The sequence below is a fragment of the Coregonus clupeaformis genome, chromosome 12, assembly GCF_020615455.1.
Source record: "Coregonus clupeaformis isolate EN_2021a chromosome 12, ASM2061545v1, whole genome shotgun sequence".
Lineage (NCBI taxonomy): Eukaryota > Metazoa > Chordata > Actinopteri > Salmoniformes > Salmonidae > Coregonus > Coregonus clupeaformis.
This window is the reverse complement of record NC_059203.1, coordinates 49,419,469-49,435,210: the sequence shown is the minus strand read 5'-3', so window position 1 is coordinate 49,435,210 and position 15,742 is coordinate 49,419,469. Positions and strand designations below refer to the sequence as shown.

Genomic DNA, 15,742 nt, shown 5'->3' with positions numbered 1-15,742 from the left:
GTATTGGCGTCGCCATCACAAAGCCCTGACCTCAATCCTATAGAAAATTTGTGGGCAGAACTGAAAAAGTGTGTGCGAGCAAGGAGGCCTACAAACCTGACTCAGTTACACCAGCTCTGTCAGGAGGAATGGGCCAACATTCACCCAACTTATTGTGGGAAGCTTGTGGAAGGCTACCCGAAACGTTTGACCCAAGTTACACCATTTAAAGGCAAACTTCTGACCCACTGGGAATGTGATGAAAGAAATAAAAGCTGAAATAAATCATTCTCTCTACTATTATTCTGACATTTCACATTTTTAAAATAAAGTGGTGATCCTAACTGACCTAAGACAGGGAATTTTTACTAGGATTAAATGTCAGGAATTGTGAGAAACTGAGTTTAAATGTATTTGGCTAAGGTGTATGTAAACTTCCGACTTCAACTGTATATATGAAAATACGGTATTGACACACTTTGAAACTTATTGGACAGGATTGTTCTTCTGTAAACGTCAGTAGACTAGTTCCATTTAAGTAAAAATCCGATAACACTCAGTAGATTTAAGCATATGATTAAAACAGGGTTAGAGTTAGGTAATAAGCCAGCTCAGACAGGATAAACAGCTAAGCTGGATGTTCCAGTTGTTGTGGGCTTTTGGACACAGCTTTCCTCACGGGTTGTTAACCCTGTTCATTTTGTGCACTGAGTAAATGACGTGCCTAAATGTGTCTGACTGCACAATCCATTTCCACAGCGCAAATCATGCATAATTGTATGTGCGATGAACGTGCCTGACCCAAGAGGTGAGGGAGGGGGGAGGGGAAGAACAAAGGGATTGAGAGAGACGAGGGCGTGTGAAAACATGCCTGTGATAAAAAACTAATTATGCTGTCCAGTATTAAAAACGCCATGATTCTTTTTCCTCATCCTCCCCTTACATTTCACACATACTGCTGAGGCAGAGCAACGTATCTTTAAATGGTACATAGGAGGAGAGAGGGAGGAGGGATGGAGAGAGAGAGGAGGAGGAAGAGGGGGGAGGGATTGTTGTTGCGTCTGCTGCTACTGTCATTCTGCTGCTGCGTGCTTCAGCGGCAGGAGGCTCTGCTGAAGGGAGGAGTAGGAAACGGAGCCGGGGAGAACGAAAGAGAGAGAGGACAGGGAAAGAAAGGAGATAAAGGAAGGGAGAACCTGGGCAGCACTGCAACAGCTGCAGCAGCAGCAGTCTGTCAGGACAGAGAGAGGGAAATAACAATAATCTGTCTGCAAAAAGGACCAACGATCCAAGAACTGTGCCTTGGTTGCCTTTTTCTGTTTTCTCCTGACAAGGACAAGGGGGCTGAGAGGAAGACTATTTCTTTCTCCTTGCTGATGCTTTTCTCAATGCTCTCATGCAGGAGGCATGCTCAGAAGTAGTGTGAAAGGAGGCAGAGAAGGAGATTTAAAGATGGAACGGGCGGAAAGTACCAAAACGTACGGCCAAGCCGAGGGCAAAGCTATTGGCATGGCAGCCAAGAGGGGCAAGTCGGGGGTGCCCCAGAGTGCCCAGCGAGGGGAACTGAGGGTGTACCGTGCAGGTAGTTCTGAGGGGAGGCTGCCAGTGTCCTCCAACCTCCGCAAGCAGAGGTCCCTGACCAACCTGGCCGTGCTCACCGATGCAGAGAAGAAGATGCACCTCTACGAGCCTAAGTGGTGTGATGATATGGCCAAGACTGGAGCAGGGCACCTCAAGACGGGCAAGCCCAAGCTGGCAGGAGGGGGTGGCAGTGGCAGTGGCGGAGGAGGGGGCGCGCCACTCTCACGCAACCTCTCCAAGTCAGAGCACTCTCTCTTCCAGGGCAAACCCAAACCCTTCAGCCCACTGGCGGCTCCTTCTGGCCTAGTCAGACCCGGTCAGAGCCGGATCCCCAGGGGGCCCTATGCAGAGGTGAAGCCCCTGAGTAAGGCCCCTGAGGATGGCAAATCTGATGATGAGATCCTCTCCAGCAAGGCCAAGGCTGCCAACAAGAAGCAGGTGGCGGGAGCTTCTGGGGAGGCAGGGGCCAAGGGCCAAGGGGATGGGAACCAGTCCTTCCTCAAGGTGGATCCAGAGCTGGTGGTGACTGTCCTGGGTGACCTGGAGCAGCTTCTCTTCAGCCAGATGCTGGGTGAGTAAAACCAAGCAGAACCTTTTCCCTGCCTGTCGAGCCTGTTGCTTTCTACAGCACAACAAATAAAAACGCCCCTCTCTCCTCTCGACGCCTCGCGCCGTCAGCACGCCCCCTTACTACAGCTGTCGCTAACACCTGCTTGCTGCTGCAGACTTCATTGTCCCTGACTGGAGCTAATCTGGCCCAGCATCGATTGAGAAAAAGCCTCTATGGTTTTTATACCGTCTCTCAGTGTTCACAACGCATGCATTTGAAAAGCTTTCTCTTGAATGCTGCCCCAGCTTTGGCATTTTGATTTAAAGTTGTTTCCACATTATTGTGAAGCAGGGGTTTTGATCAGTCATGACTGGTGGTGGTGGAGAATACCTCCATTGTTTGCAATGCATTTAGGTTATTGTTTTTAATATCCTCTGGCATGTGAAGCATGATATCATTGATTGTGTGTATACGGTTGTTTCCTATAGCACTAGGGCTGGGAATTGCCAGTAAATCGATACTTGGAGTCAAAGTATCAATATAATATAGTCCAAATAATATTACGATATATAACTGTGTCGATTTTTCCCCCATCACTATATAGCACTGGCTATTCAATGGCATGAAAGAAAAAAAGAAAACCTGGGGCTAGTCAGTGGCACACTGATCTCTATTCCATCTCAGCTCTAGTCTGCTGCAGTGGGTCTACTAACCAGCTATGCCCTCAGTGATTCTGTAGCCCTCTGTATGCTCCATGCAGGGATATCTGTGAATAGTTCCAGAAAATAGGAGCTGGGAAATAAACCAAGCCATATTTAATTCATTTTCAGCCCACTGTGAGACACATATTTAGCCTCCTCCCAGCCCCATTCATCCGTGGCCATTGACAGATGGTGCCCACACTGTCTGCAACGGGAAAGAAAATGGCCATGGCTGGGCCTCTCTCTCTCTCTCCTGTAGGTATCTCAGTAGAACGACAACCTCTTTGTTTACAACCAGGTGGATAAAGATTGTATAATGTGTAGATATCATTGACTAAACACAGCACATTTTGAACAGAATAGCTCTCTTTTTCTGATACATACAGTACAGCGTCATTTTTCTGTCAGGTTTTATACTGACAAGTGATATACAGTGGGGAAAAAAAGTATTTAGTCAGCCACCAATTGTGCAAGTTCTCCCACTTAAAAATATGAGAGAGGCCTGTAATTTTCATCATAGGTACACGTCAACTATGACAGAGAAAATGAGGGAAAAAAATCCAGAAAATCACATTGTAGGATTTTTTATGAATTTATTTGCAAATTATGGTGGAAAATAAGTATTTGGTCAATAACAAAAGTTTCTCAATACTTTGTTATATACCCTTTGTTGGCAATGACACAGGTCAAACGTTTTCTGTAAGTCTTCACAAGGTTTTCACACACTGTTGCTGGTATTTTGGCCCATTCCTCCATGCAGATCTCCTCTAGAGCAGTGATGTTTTGGGGCTGTCGCTGGGCAATACGGACTTTCAACTCCCGCCAAAGATTTTCTATGGGGTTGAGATCTGGAGACTGGCTAGGCCACTCCAGGACCTTGAAATGCTTCTACGAAGCCACTCCTTCGTTGCCCGGGCGGTGTGTTTGGGATCATTGTCATGCTGAAAGACCCAGCCACGTTTCATCTTCAATGCCCTTGCTGATGGAAGGAGGTTTTCACTAAAAATCTCATGATACATGGCCCCATTCATTCTTTCCTTTACACGGATCAGTCGTCCTGGTCCCTTTGCAGAAAAAACAGCCCCAAAGCATGATGTTTCCACCCCCATGCTTCACAGTAGGTATGGTGTTCTTTGGATGCAACTCAGCATTCTTTGTCCTCCAAACACGACTGAGTTGAGTTTTTACCAAAAAAATATATTTTGGTTTCATCTGACATTCTCCCAATCCTCTTCTGGATCATCCAAATGCACTCTAGCAAACTTCAGACGGGCCTGGACATGTACTGGCTTAAGCAGGGGGACACGTCTGGTACTGCAGGATTTGAGTCCCTGGCAGCGTAGTGTGTTACTGATGGTAGGCTTTGTTACTTTGGTCCCAGCTCTCTGCAGGTCATTCACTAGGTCCCCCCGTGTGGTTCTGGGATTTTTGCTCACCGTTCTTGTGATCATTTTGACCCCACAGGGTGAGATCTTGCGTGGAGCCCCAGATCGAGGGAGATTATCAGTGGTCTTGTATGTCTTCCATTTCCTAATAATTGCTCCCACAGTTGATTTCTTCAAACCAAGCTGCTTACCTATTGCAGATTCAGTCTTCCCAGCCTGGTGCAGGTCTACAATTTTGTTTCTGGTGTCCTTTGACAGCTCTTTGGTCTTGGCCATAGTGGAGTTTGGAGTGTGACTGTTTGAGGTTGTGAACAGGTGTCTTTTATACTGATAACAAGTTCAAACAGGTGCCATTAATACAGGTAACGAGTGGAGGACAGAGGAGCCTCTTAAAGAAGAAGTTACAGGTCTGTGAGAGCCAGAAATCTTGCTTGTTTGTAGGTGACCAAATACTTATTTTCCACCATAATTTGCAAATAAATTCATTAAAAATCCTACAATGTGATTTTCTGGATTTTTTTTTCTCATTTTGTCTGTCATAGTTGACGTGTACCTATGATGAAAATTACAGGCCTCTCTCATCTTTTTAAGTGGGAGAACTTGCACAATTGGTGGCTGACTAAATACTTTTTTTCCCCACTGTAGGTTGATAACTGTATTGCCTACTGTGCTTTTTTATTGGCCTCTGTCTATGCATGTCATTATCCCAATTGAGTGCGTTAGATTAGTGTGTTGGGTTAATTGGCTTTGACCTTGATCAGAAACAACAGCACAGATTAGGACCAAGAACCAAATATCCCACCCAAACCTTGTCTTTCTCTGACGGTCATACATGGCTGGCATTCATCCCACTGTACTTCAGTTTGTGCATCAGCTGCTGAATCAGTGACCTCAATTTCAATTGTGTCCAACCCCTGGCTCTATTAAATTGCCAATTTCAAGTCCCAGACCCATTTTGGGGGTCTGTTTCTCTGCAGGCTTCTGAAAGGGTCAGCTCTTCTCTGGTCCACTCTAACAAAAACATGTTGTGATGGATCGTAATTGAAGATGGGACTGGATGGTTTTAGATTATAAGGCCGCTACTTTGACTGTATCTGGAGATTGCTCCCAGTGGGTTAAAGGCTAATGATAGTGAGCTCTGCCCTGAATCATAGAGCCCAGAGACTGATTTAAACAACACAGCTCTGTCACAAATAATCTTATGTTGTTTAGTATCTGTTAATTGATATACTATTTCAATTTGCACCTGAAGGGCCGTTATTGGCATCAAAAGGTTTTATGAACAAGCCAGTCAATGAGCATTCCAGCTAGCCAATATAGAGGTAGCCTATATTTTGTTGACATACCAGCTAGCCAAGTTAGAGACATATTTTGTTAATGGACACATTTTTACTGATCTCATTTGTTCTCCATGCCTTATTAGTTTATATGGACGGGACGTCGACCCCTCGTGTTCGTCGGGTTTAGAGACAAGTAAACAGTATCAGTCAACAATCACATTGTGATCATTTACAGTCCATTGTGTGTGTGTATGTGTGTTTACTAGTGATGGGGGTAACATTGATACAGTTACGTATCACAATATTATTTTGGGACAAATCATATAATTTAGATACTTTGAATCCAAGTATCAATTTCTTTAAAATAAAAATTTTAAATATCTTTGCTATGTAGCGTTAACTAGCGCTAGTCGGCTGTGCCTGCACCAAAACTCTGGTATTTTTCATCCTATAGCTTGTTATCCATATTCTTTTTAAATAGTGAGCCAACATGTTTTCAGCACTTTTATTTCCGTGACTGATTAACAACAACAAAAATCTCATGCTCTCTCTTGTCTCTCTGCAGCAGACATATAGTGAGCAATATGTTTGGAGCATCAAATCGTAATAAAATCGCAGTGTCTAATGGTAATACATATAGAATCGTGAGAATCGCAATACATATCGTATCATATCGTGAGGTCCCTGGCAATTCCCAGCCCTAGTGTTTACATGATTTCAATTGGTTGCGTAGGAACCACTAGAGACATTTTCTGAAATGTTCTTAATTCTTATCCTCCTAGATTTATTAAGGAATAGAGATTTTAAGTGTCCCATTATTTTAAAATGAGGAAATCTCAATTAAAACATCTGCTTAATGAATTATTTATTATTATACATAATAATCCCTCATGAAACAACATTGCAATGAGTGAACAGCTTTGTTTAATGAATGCAAATATTGCCAGAAAACCAGGCAGAACTTCAAACAGTATAAGGAATAATATGAGTCATGACTCGCCTCCCCACTGCCTTATAAAACAGCCAATGACAGCAAATATTAACTCACGCAGGCACGCACACACACACACACACACACACACACACACACACACACACACACACACACACACACACCAGACTATTTATCTTTGTGGAACTCGGAATAAAAATCTTCAGGCGATTGCCTCTGCAAATGTACAGTAAAGGGCAACTTGACCAAAATGTCAACAAATAAATGTGTGTTTGCAGGAGTAATTTTCTTAATTGACGTACAGTAGGCCTAACAGACAGCCCATATAGAGGCGAATCGTCTGTGAGTAGCAAGGCTCAAGCCATGCCCACCTGAAAATACAGCTCTGTTTAGCTTTCATTTGGCTGTGTTTGAGAAGTGAATAATCAATTTGTTAACTAATTGTCACTTCACCGATTGCTTTCATAAAAGAAACTGACAATATATACGATTACCTGTGCAAAGCACATTTTCTCCTGGACTTTACTATCGGGGAAAAGTGTTTAAACGTTGTCTCAAAAGAATGGGGGTATCGTCGGAAATCGTAGACATGGGACTAAAAGGTTTTGACCCACCTGTTTATCAAAGTTGATATATCAATGGGGATTAAACACACTTACATGGCAACTACATGACGAGAGAATTAAAAACGGTCTACTTATGTACAGTAAGTGTTCCCCTTCGTGGAATAGAAAAAATGTCTGTATTCCATTGATTTTCTGTCTCTCATTATACAATTGTTTATGTGCCATAATACAGTCAATATACAGTACCAGTCAACCGTTTGGACACACCTACTCATTCAAGGGTTTATCTTTATTTTTACTATTTTCTATATTGTAGAATAATAGTGAAGACATCAAAACTATGAAATAACACATATGGAATCATGTAGTAACCAACAAAGTGTTTGCCTTTATGACAGCTTTGCACACTCTTGGCATTCTCTCAACCAGCTTCAATTGGAATGCTTTTCCAACAGTCTTGAAGGAGTTCCCACATATGCTGAGCACTTGTTGGCTGCTTTTCCTTCACTCTGCCCTCCGACTCATCCCAAACCATCACAATTGGGTTGAGGTCGGGGGATTGTGGAGGCCAGGTCATCTGATGCAGCACTCCAGCACTCTCTTTCTTGGTAAAATAGCCCTTACACAGCCTGGAGGTGTGTTGGGTCATTGTCCTGTTGCAAAACAAATGATATTCCCACTAAGCCCAAACCAGATGGGATGGCGTATCACTGCAGAATGCTGTGGTAGCCATGCTGGTTAAGTGTAACACCTCCTCCTCCATGCTTTACAGTGGGAACTACACACCAAAGGACAAATTTACACCGGTCTAATGTACATTGCTCGTGTTTCTTGGCCCAAGCAGGTCTCTTCTTCTTAATGGTGTCCTTTAGTAGTGGTTTCTTTGCATCAATTTGACCATGAAGGCCTGATTCACACAGTCCTCTCTGAACAGTTGATGTTGAGATGTGTCTGTGACTTGAACTCTGTTATGTATTTATTTGGGCTGCAATTTCTGAGGCTGGTAACTCTAATGAACTTATCCTCTGCAGCAGAGGTAACTCTGGGTCTTCCATTCCTGTGGCAGTCCTCATGAGAGCCAGTTTCATCATAGCGCTGCACTTGAAAACATTCAAAGTTCTTGAAATGTTCTGTATTGACTGACCTTCATGTCTTAAAGTAATGATGGACTGTCGTTTCTCTTTGCTTATTTGAGCTGTTCTTGCCATAATATGGACTTAGCCCTATTTAGTAAAAGACTATCTTCTGTATACCCCCCTACCTTGTCACAACACAACTGATTGGCTCAAACACATTAAGAAGGAAAGAAATTCCACAAATTAACTTTTAAGAAGGCACACCTGTTAATTGAAATGCATTCCAGGTGACTACCTCATGAAGCTGGTTGAGAGAAAGCCAAGAGTGTGCAAAGCTGTCATCAATTCATAGGGTGGCAGTATATAATTATATTTGTTTAACACTTTTTTGGTTACTACATGATTCCATATGTGTTATTTCATAGTTTTGATGTCTTCACTATTATTCTACAATGTAAAAAATAGTAAAAATAAAGAAAAACCCTTGAATGAGTAGGTTTGTCCAAACTTTTGACAGGTAGTGTATAAATGTGTGTGTATATATATATATATATATATATATATATATATATATTTTTTTTTAATAGTTATCTTACTCCAGTATGCGGCTGTTACATTTATCAGAACTGTATTTTATTACAGAACATGCTTTTGTGTCAGTCTTTCTTTAAAAAATGTCTCTCCTTATAGACGGGTTGGTTGTTTAGCAACAAAACTGACCCTTGCGCAACTATGGGGCAAACAGATGGGTTGGCTTAGAAGATTGTTGACATTTAAACTACATTTTGTCTCCAATGTTTATTAAAAACATAAATACTTTGGCACAATGAGCACTTGTTGTCTATCAAATACATTGTTATAGTTATTTGTTAGCTAGCCAATTTTTTTGCCATATTAGCATTGACATGAAATCAGTCAAAACACCTCAAAACAAGACATGGTATTAAGAACAATATGTAACTACCTGAAACGAGGAACTTACGATTCCCAAAATGGCAGTTTCTCGTCATTGGGCAGGTTTCCATTGACCCAGGTTTATTAGACAAAAGCAATGTCGCAAAATGTTTTTATTGTGACGTGTAATGGAAACGGCAGATGTAGGAGACATTTTCTAAAGAGCGACAACATATTTATCCGTTCAACTGGTGGATTTTTCTTCTAACTTTCTTTATTGCGACAAATGATGATGGAAACGGTGTTTGCCAAATCATTTTGTAGGTACATGGGGCTGTCACCGCATAATTATAAAGCTCCACTCCACAATTAATTCTAAATGCCTAAGTCTTGCACTATAAAAATCATGTTTTTTTTGCAGGACAATAATTGTCTGAATTGCTTCGCCTTGGTTTTCTGGTTGGCTGGCAAGTTTCACCATCCAATTATTTCAGATACAAGTTTCACTATGGCACGGACCGTGGCTATATGTTGGCACATGAGAATGATTAGAATATGGCATATATTAGTCAATTATTGCATTTTATCAATGCTAGCTTTCGCGGGCTACCTGAGACATGAAACAGATAGGTGGGAGGGCATACAGGCTGTCGCCAATTTATTAATGCTCAATTTGCCTAAATGGGTAATAGAAACACTTCAACCACTACATTTTTTCAACACTGTAGGTATTTGGGGCAAAAAAATAATTGGGGGGTGTGACGTCATTACGTCCCGCTGTTTTTATCGACAAAATAGTTAAATGGAAACACACCCTAGCAGGCGATTGTCGCATTTATTTTGTATGCAAACTTTCTAAATGTCGACACAAAATCACTGGATAAGTTAATGGAAACATAGCTATTGTTGTTAGCTATCTGGCCATCCAGAATCACAACAACACACGGACTTGTGCCCCATTGAAGCGTGTACATCGTTTTCGTTATTTTTTCAGCTAACCCATCTATTGGACAGATACATTTATTCATGGACTTGTGCATTCATAGTCTGCATAATGCAGCAGTAACCCACTTTTAATTAGATTTCTTGCTCATAACAAGATTAATGAAATGACTGTTTTGATTCCTCAATAAATATAGAGGCTCTATTTGTGGGAAACATCCTATGACTTCATTCTGATTCGGTGGTACAGCTGTCCTCTGGATGTCATAATAGACTTATTTATGAAGTCAGTTTGTGTAATGCGACCTCTACCCACTACCAGAACAACACAGTCCAACCCTCTCATCATTAGACAGAGCTGGAGATAGACTTTGGTTCGCCCACTACATAGCCTCTATTGTACAGTATAGTGCAGCTGTGATGGACCAGCATGCGGAGGGAACCTCAATAGCAGTTGGCAATTGCCTAAATTCAACTATATTGTAAAATGGCCATACAGTATAATGGGGGGTGGAGAAGGAGTGCACGTTAACACAACTAAGGGAGATGGAATTTGACTAGTTCTCAATGGCAGATTGAATATGAATGTGTATTCCTTCAATAGCCATGTCCATGAGGAGAGCAGGGTAGTAAGCAGAGCTCTGGGTTACTACGACGACAACAAGAGAACTAGCAGATGAGGCGGATGCATGTCTTTCTGCAGTAATTAGATGGGAACTGTGCAAGTCCACAATGACTGTGACAATAGGCTGCATTCACTGCCATAGAGTAGCAGTCAAATAGCGTAGGTACATTGCATTCAGAAAGTATTCCAACCATTTGACTTTTTCCACATGTTGTTGTGTTACAGCCTGAATGTTTAAAAAAAAATGTCACTGGCCTACACACAATACCCCATGATGTCGGAAGTGAAATGATGTTTTTGAAAATGTTTACAAAGTAATTAATAATGAAAAGCTGAAATGTCTTGAGTCAATACGTATTCAACCCCTTTGTTATGGCAAGCCTAAATAAGTTCAGCAGTAAAATTGTGCTTAAGAAGTCACATAATAAGTTCCATGGACTCACTCTGTGTTTAACATGATTTTTGAACGACTATCTTATCTCTGTACCCCACACATACAATTATCTGTAAGGTCACTCAGTCGAGCAGTGAATTTCAAACACAGATTCAACCACAAAGACCAGGGAGGTTTTCCAATGCCTCACAAAGAAGGGCACCTATTGGTAGATGGGTAAAAATAAAAGCAGACATTGAATATCCCTTTGAGCATTGTGAAGTAATAAATTACACTCTGGATGGTGTATCAATACACCCAGTCACTCCAAAGATACAGGCATCCTTCCTAACTGAGTTGCCAGAGAGGAAGGAAACCGCACAGGGAAACCGCACAGTTACAGAGTTTAATGGCTGTGATAAGAGAAAACTGAGGATGGATCAACAACATTGTAGTTACTCCAAAATACTAACCTAATTAATAGAGTGAAAATAAGGAAGCCTGTACAGAATAAAGATATTCCAAAACATGCATCCTGTTTGCAACAACGTACTAAAGTAATACTGCAAAAAAATATGTGACAAAGCAATTAACCTTTTGTCCTGAATACAAAGTGTTATGTTTGGGGCAAATCCAATACAACACATGACTGAGTACCACTCTCCATATTTTCAAGCGTAGTGGTGGCTGCATCATGTTATGGGTATGCTTGTAATCGTTAAGGACATGGGGAGTTTTCAGTATAAAAAATTAATGAAATGGAGCTAAGCACAGGCAAAATCGTAGAGGAAAACCTGGTTCAGTCTGCTTTCCACCAGACACTAAGAGATTAATTCAACTTCATTCAACAGGACAATAACCTAAAACACAAGGCCAAATCTACACTGGAGTTGCTTACCAAGAAGACAGGGAATGTTCCTGAGTGGCTGAGTTACAGTTTTGACTTAAATCTACTTGAAATTCAATGTCAAGACCCAATAATGGTTGTTTAGCAATGATCAACAACCAATTTGACAGAGCTTAAATAATTTTGAAAATAAGAATGGGAAAATGTTGCACAATCCAGGTGTGGAAAGGGCTTAGAGACTTACCAGAAACTCACAGCTGTAATTGCTGCCAAATGTGCTTCTACAAAGTATTGACTCAGGGGTGTAGATTAGATATTTCTGTATTTCATTGTCAATACATTTCAAAAAATGTCTAAAAACATGTTTTCACTTTGTCATCATGGGGTATTGTGTGTATATGGTTGAGAGAAATCAATTTAATAAATGTTGAATTCAGGCTGTAACACAACAAAATGTGGAATAAGTCAAGGGGTATGAATACTTTCTGAAGGCACTTTATGTAGTGTAAAATGGGTGAGGCAAACTCATCTGGAATCACTAGTCATGCTGCTCTAGTAGGATAATATCTGGAGATAACTGACAATAGAAGACTATACATGTCCACACAGATGAAATAGATGAAAGGGGTTTTCTTGCTGTAGGATTTCTTGACCTCGGGAGAAGGCCCCATTATGTTGTGAGATCGGACACTACCATTTGGTTTTCTCCTATCCCTTGGGCTGTTTGTACAGTTGGAGTGGGGTGTTCAGTGTGAGAGACAATTTATAGGCCTTTCACTGTCATTCTATCGTCTTCTCAGTGAACAGACTAATCCATTGACTGGACCTTAAAAGGACAAACAGGGATTCCAGACTGCCAAATCAGTCTAGATTAACTAATCTATACACGTTTACCCTGTCTGTCAGACCTGAGAGAGCTAAACAGATAGAAATATGTCAGTTAATCATTTAAACAGTAGGTGAAGATTTTTGTCCGTGGTCTTTCCATTGAGATCTGCTTTAGCGTTCTGTCTGTCTGTGAGTGAGGAAGATTCCTGGTAGAACTACAGTATGTCGTCTCTCTCTCAGTGCAGGGCACCAGGGACCTGCCAATCACTTTAGCATGTAGGCCTATTTCCTCAGCAGCACGTGTGGTGCGGAGCCTGCATGCATGTCTGCTATGTGCTCTGCTGGCTGGCTCGGCTTTCTGTTTTGGGTCTATGTGAAGGTCGCTAGCATCCCCCCTCTGGTGGTTGCCACTACAAAGAGAAGGATGTTTCCCATGTAGCTGTATGATGGAGATCACTTCCTTACAGTAGGTCCAGGGCAGTGGTGCTCTGAGGTTGTGAAGTGGTTAATGACACACATACATTTTAGGAAGATATTAATTCAAATGGCACCGTAGAGAAATTGACCAATACATTTTTGATGTTGCCTTCTTTGACTATGCAGGCCGTAGTGGGAAAAATATCAGAACTATAAATAGATTTTTCAAACGTAGCTAGATTTCTCTTTTAGATCACATTCACCATTTTTATAAACATATTTTTGATGGATATGTATTAATCCAATATACTGTATCAGCAGGCATTATAGGATTAAGCTATACATGACTCTTCATGCTCAGTCAAACTAATGGAGCCTTGTTAAAGGGTGTGTCTGCTGTGGTGGTAGGCTAAATATGAAGGAATGGTACATGACTCAGCTAGCCTGGGTGCCAGAATGTTTCTGCTTTGTTGCCAACTCATTTACATTTACATTTTAGTCATTTAGCAGACGCTCTTATCCAGAGCGATTTACAGTTAGTGAATGGATACATTTTCATACTGGCCCCCCGTGGGAAACTCCTTATGGAATTGTCATGCAAAATATGTTTGGCTTGACAATGACAATGGAGTATGCAACAACACAAATAGATCTGGGACCAGGCTATGTTTCAGCTTCTGGCAAAAACTGGTTTCTAATGAGATTGAGTTTGAGCTGATATAAGCAGATTATGATATGAGCTCAAGTGTAAACTGTTTGAAATACTGTGAGCAGCAGAGGTCCTTATTTTCAATCTACTGATGCTGAAAGGACCAGAGGTTGTAATTACACAAGTTTAAAACCGCTGAACGAGAGCATACTTTTAGCTTATAGTAGCACTTCTCAGAACATTAACATTACAGCCATGTTTCTATATCCACACTTTCATGATAGTGAAAGAGGTACAAAAGGCCATGCATTTTTATTTAAGGCTGCTTGCTAATTTACAGCCTCTCCACATCCTGCTGAATTGCCTCAGAGTGAAGACCTAATGAGTATGGCCCATTATTTGAGATGGGTGTCCTCTACTATTCTTGACTCTTAGCCAAGACCTCCAATTAATGCAATGGATGATCATTTTTTCACCTCTCATGGGTTATTGCCTGTAGCTATTGTACTGAATAGTAGAAAACCGCATTCCTGTTTCCCCACATCTCTCCTCTTCACCATCATGGTCAAAGAGAAATCCAGTCGTTAATTTTAACAATTGAGACAGAGAACATGGCTGATTTAGGATAGGATGGTTATGTCTTGTCTGCTGTCCATGTAGGATTCACATTATCATTATGACATTTTCCTTTGTTTTGCTATGATTTACTATGGAGTATTGTGAGCGTGTGTGTGTATATGTGCAGGGGCAGAAGGGGTGACTGAATGTGTGTGCGAGATTGTGATTGTATTATGATGCTATAATTGCCTAAATGTATGTAGGAACACGCACACACATCAAGGAGAATGCATGTCTTCCCTGTTGGGAGGCTATAGAGTTTGTAGTTTCCACAGAACGTCAGAAGCATCCCCCTGGTGGCCACTCACAGTCCCAGTCACTGTCATCAGTGTTTTACAGCTAGGACTGTACCACGTCAAGATCCAAAACAGGGGTGTTCCACAGTTAGAGCTGTACTATGTCAGGATCCTGTAGGGTGGTTAGAGCAGCGTTGCCATGGTGAGGGAGCCCAGGGAGTCACATTTGTCTGCCTAACAATGTGAACACAGCATGGATGCTTCTCACCAGCAAAACACCTGTCACTACACAATACCAGTCCACAGTCACAACAGTGTGTTCACACTGGAAAACAAAAGGATTATAGGCCTATGGTTTGTTAAAAGTCAATGCTTTTTATGAGTGCCTTTATTCAGTAAAGTATAATTCTATCTTTGGGAAATCAAAGTTAAGTTTAATTCAAGAACTGGAACTTTCATATTTATTTTCAGAGAGGAAAAGCTTTGGGATATCTCAAGGGAATAAGACACAACAGTTTGACAGTGATACATGGGATATGTGACTGCATTGTGTGTCTGACCATAGTGACTGATGTGATATCCCCACAGACCCAGAGTCTCAGAGGAAACGCACGGTGCAGAACGTCCTTGACCTCAGACAGAACCTGGAAGATACCATGTCCAGTCTACGGGGAGCCCAGCTCAGCCATGGGTGAGTGCATTACCATACATTGAATTCATAGATTATAGTAGGCAATAATGGGGTGTTTCTGATGCCACGTACTGGTGTGAATGGGGCATAACGTTAAAGAGCATTCTCAAAACCCAGAATATCCTTTTATTTATGTATGTTTCTTTCTTTTAAAGTTCCATCTGCACAAACATTACTTGCCACCCACACATTACCTTTCAACTGTATAGTGCCTTCGGAAAGTATTCAGACCCCTTGACCTTTTCCACATTTTGTTACGTTACAGCCTTATTCTAAAATGCATTAAATAAATACAAATCCTCAGCAATCTACACACAATACCCCATAATGACAATGTGAAAAAAGGGTTTTAGAAATTTTAGCAAATGTATTACAAATAAAAAACAGAAATACCTTATTTACATAAGTATTCAGACCACGTGCTATGAGACTTGAAATTAAGCTCAGGTGCATCCTATTTCCATTGATCATCCTTGAGATGTTTCTACAACTTGATTGAGTCCACCTCTTCCTAGAGCTGGCTGCACGGCTAAACTGAGCAATCGGGGGAGA

At 41.4% G+C, this 15,742-nt stretch overlaps 1 protein-coding gene across 7 annotated transcripts in view; it reads left to right on the top strand.

Annotated features, from left to right (window-relative positions):
- LOC121578355 (neuron navigator 1) overlaps positions 1–15,742 on the top strand; it is a 128,963-nt gene that overhangs the window by 36,817 nt on the left and 76,404 nt on the right. For 4 of the 7 annotated variants that reach the window (XM_045223914.1, XM_045223912.1, XM_045223915.1 and 1 more), the window contains exons 1-2: positions 1,078–2,131; positions 15,088–15,190. In XM_045223914.1, the coding sequence (XP_045079849.1) occupies positions 1,387–2,131; positions 15,088–15,190 (848 nt within the window). In that variant the 5' untranslated portion in view covers positions 1,078–1,386. Of the gene's footprint in view, positions 1–1,077; positions 2,132–15,087; positions 15,191–15,742 lie in introns of those variants that run through there. The other 3 variants (XM_045223910.1, XM_045223909.1, XM_045223908.1) reach the window with 1 other exon arrangement.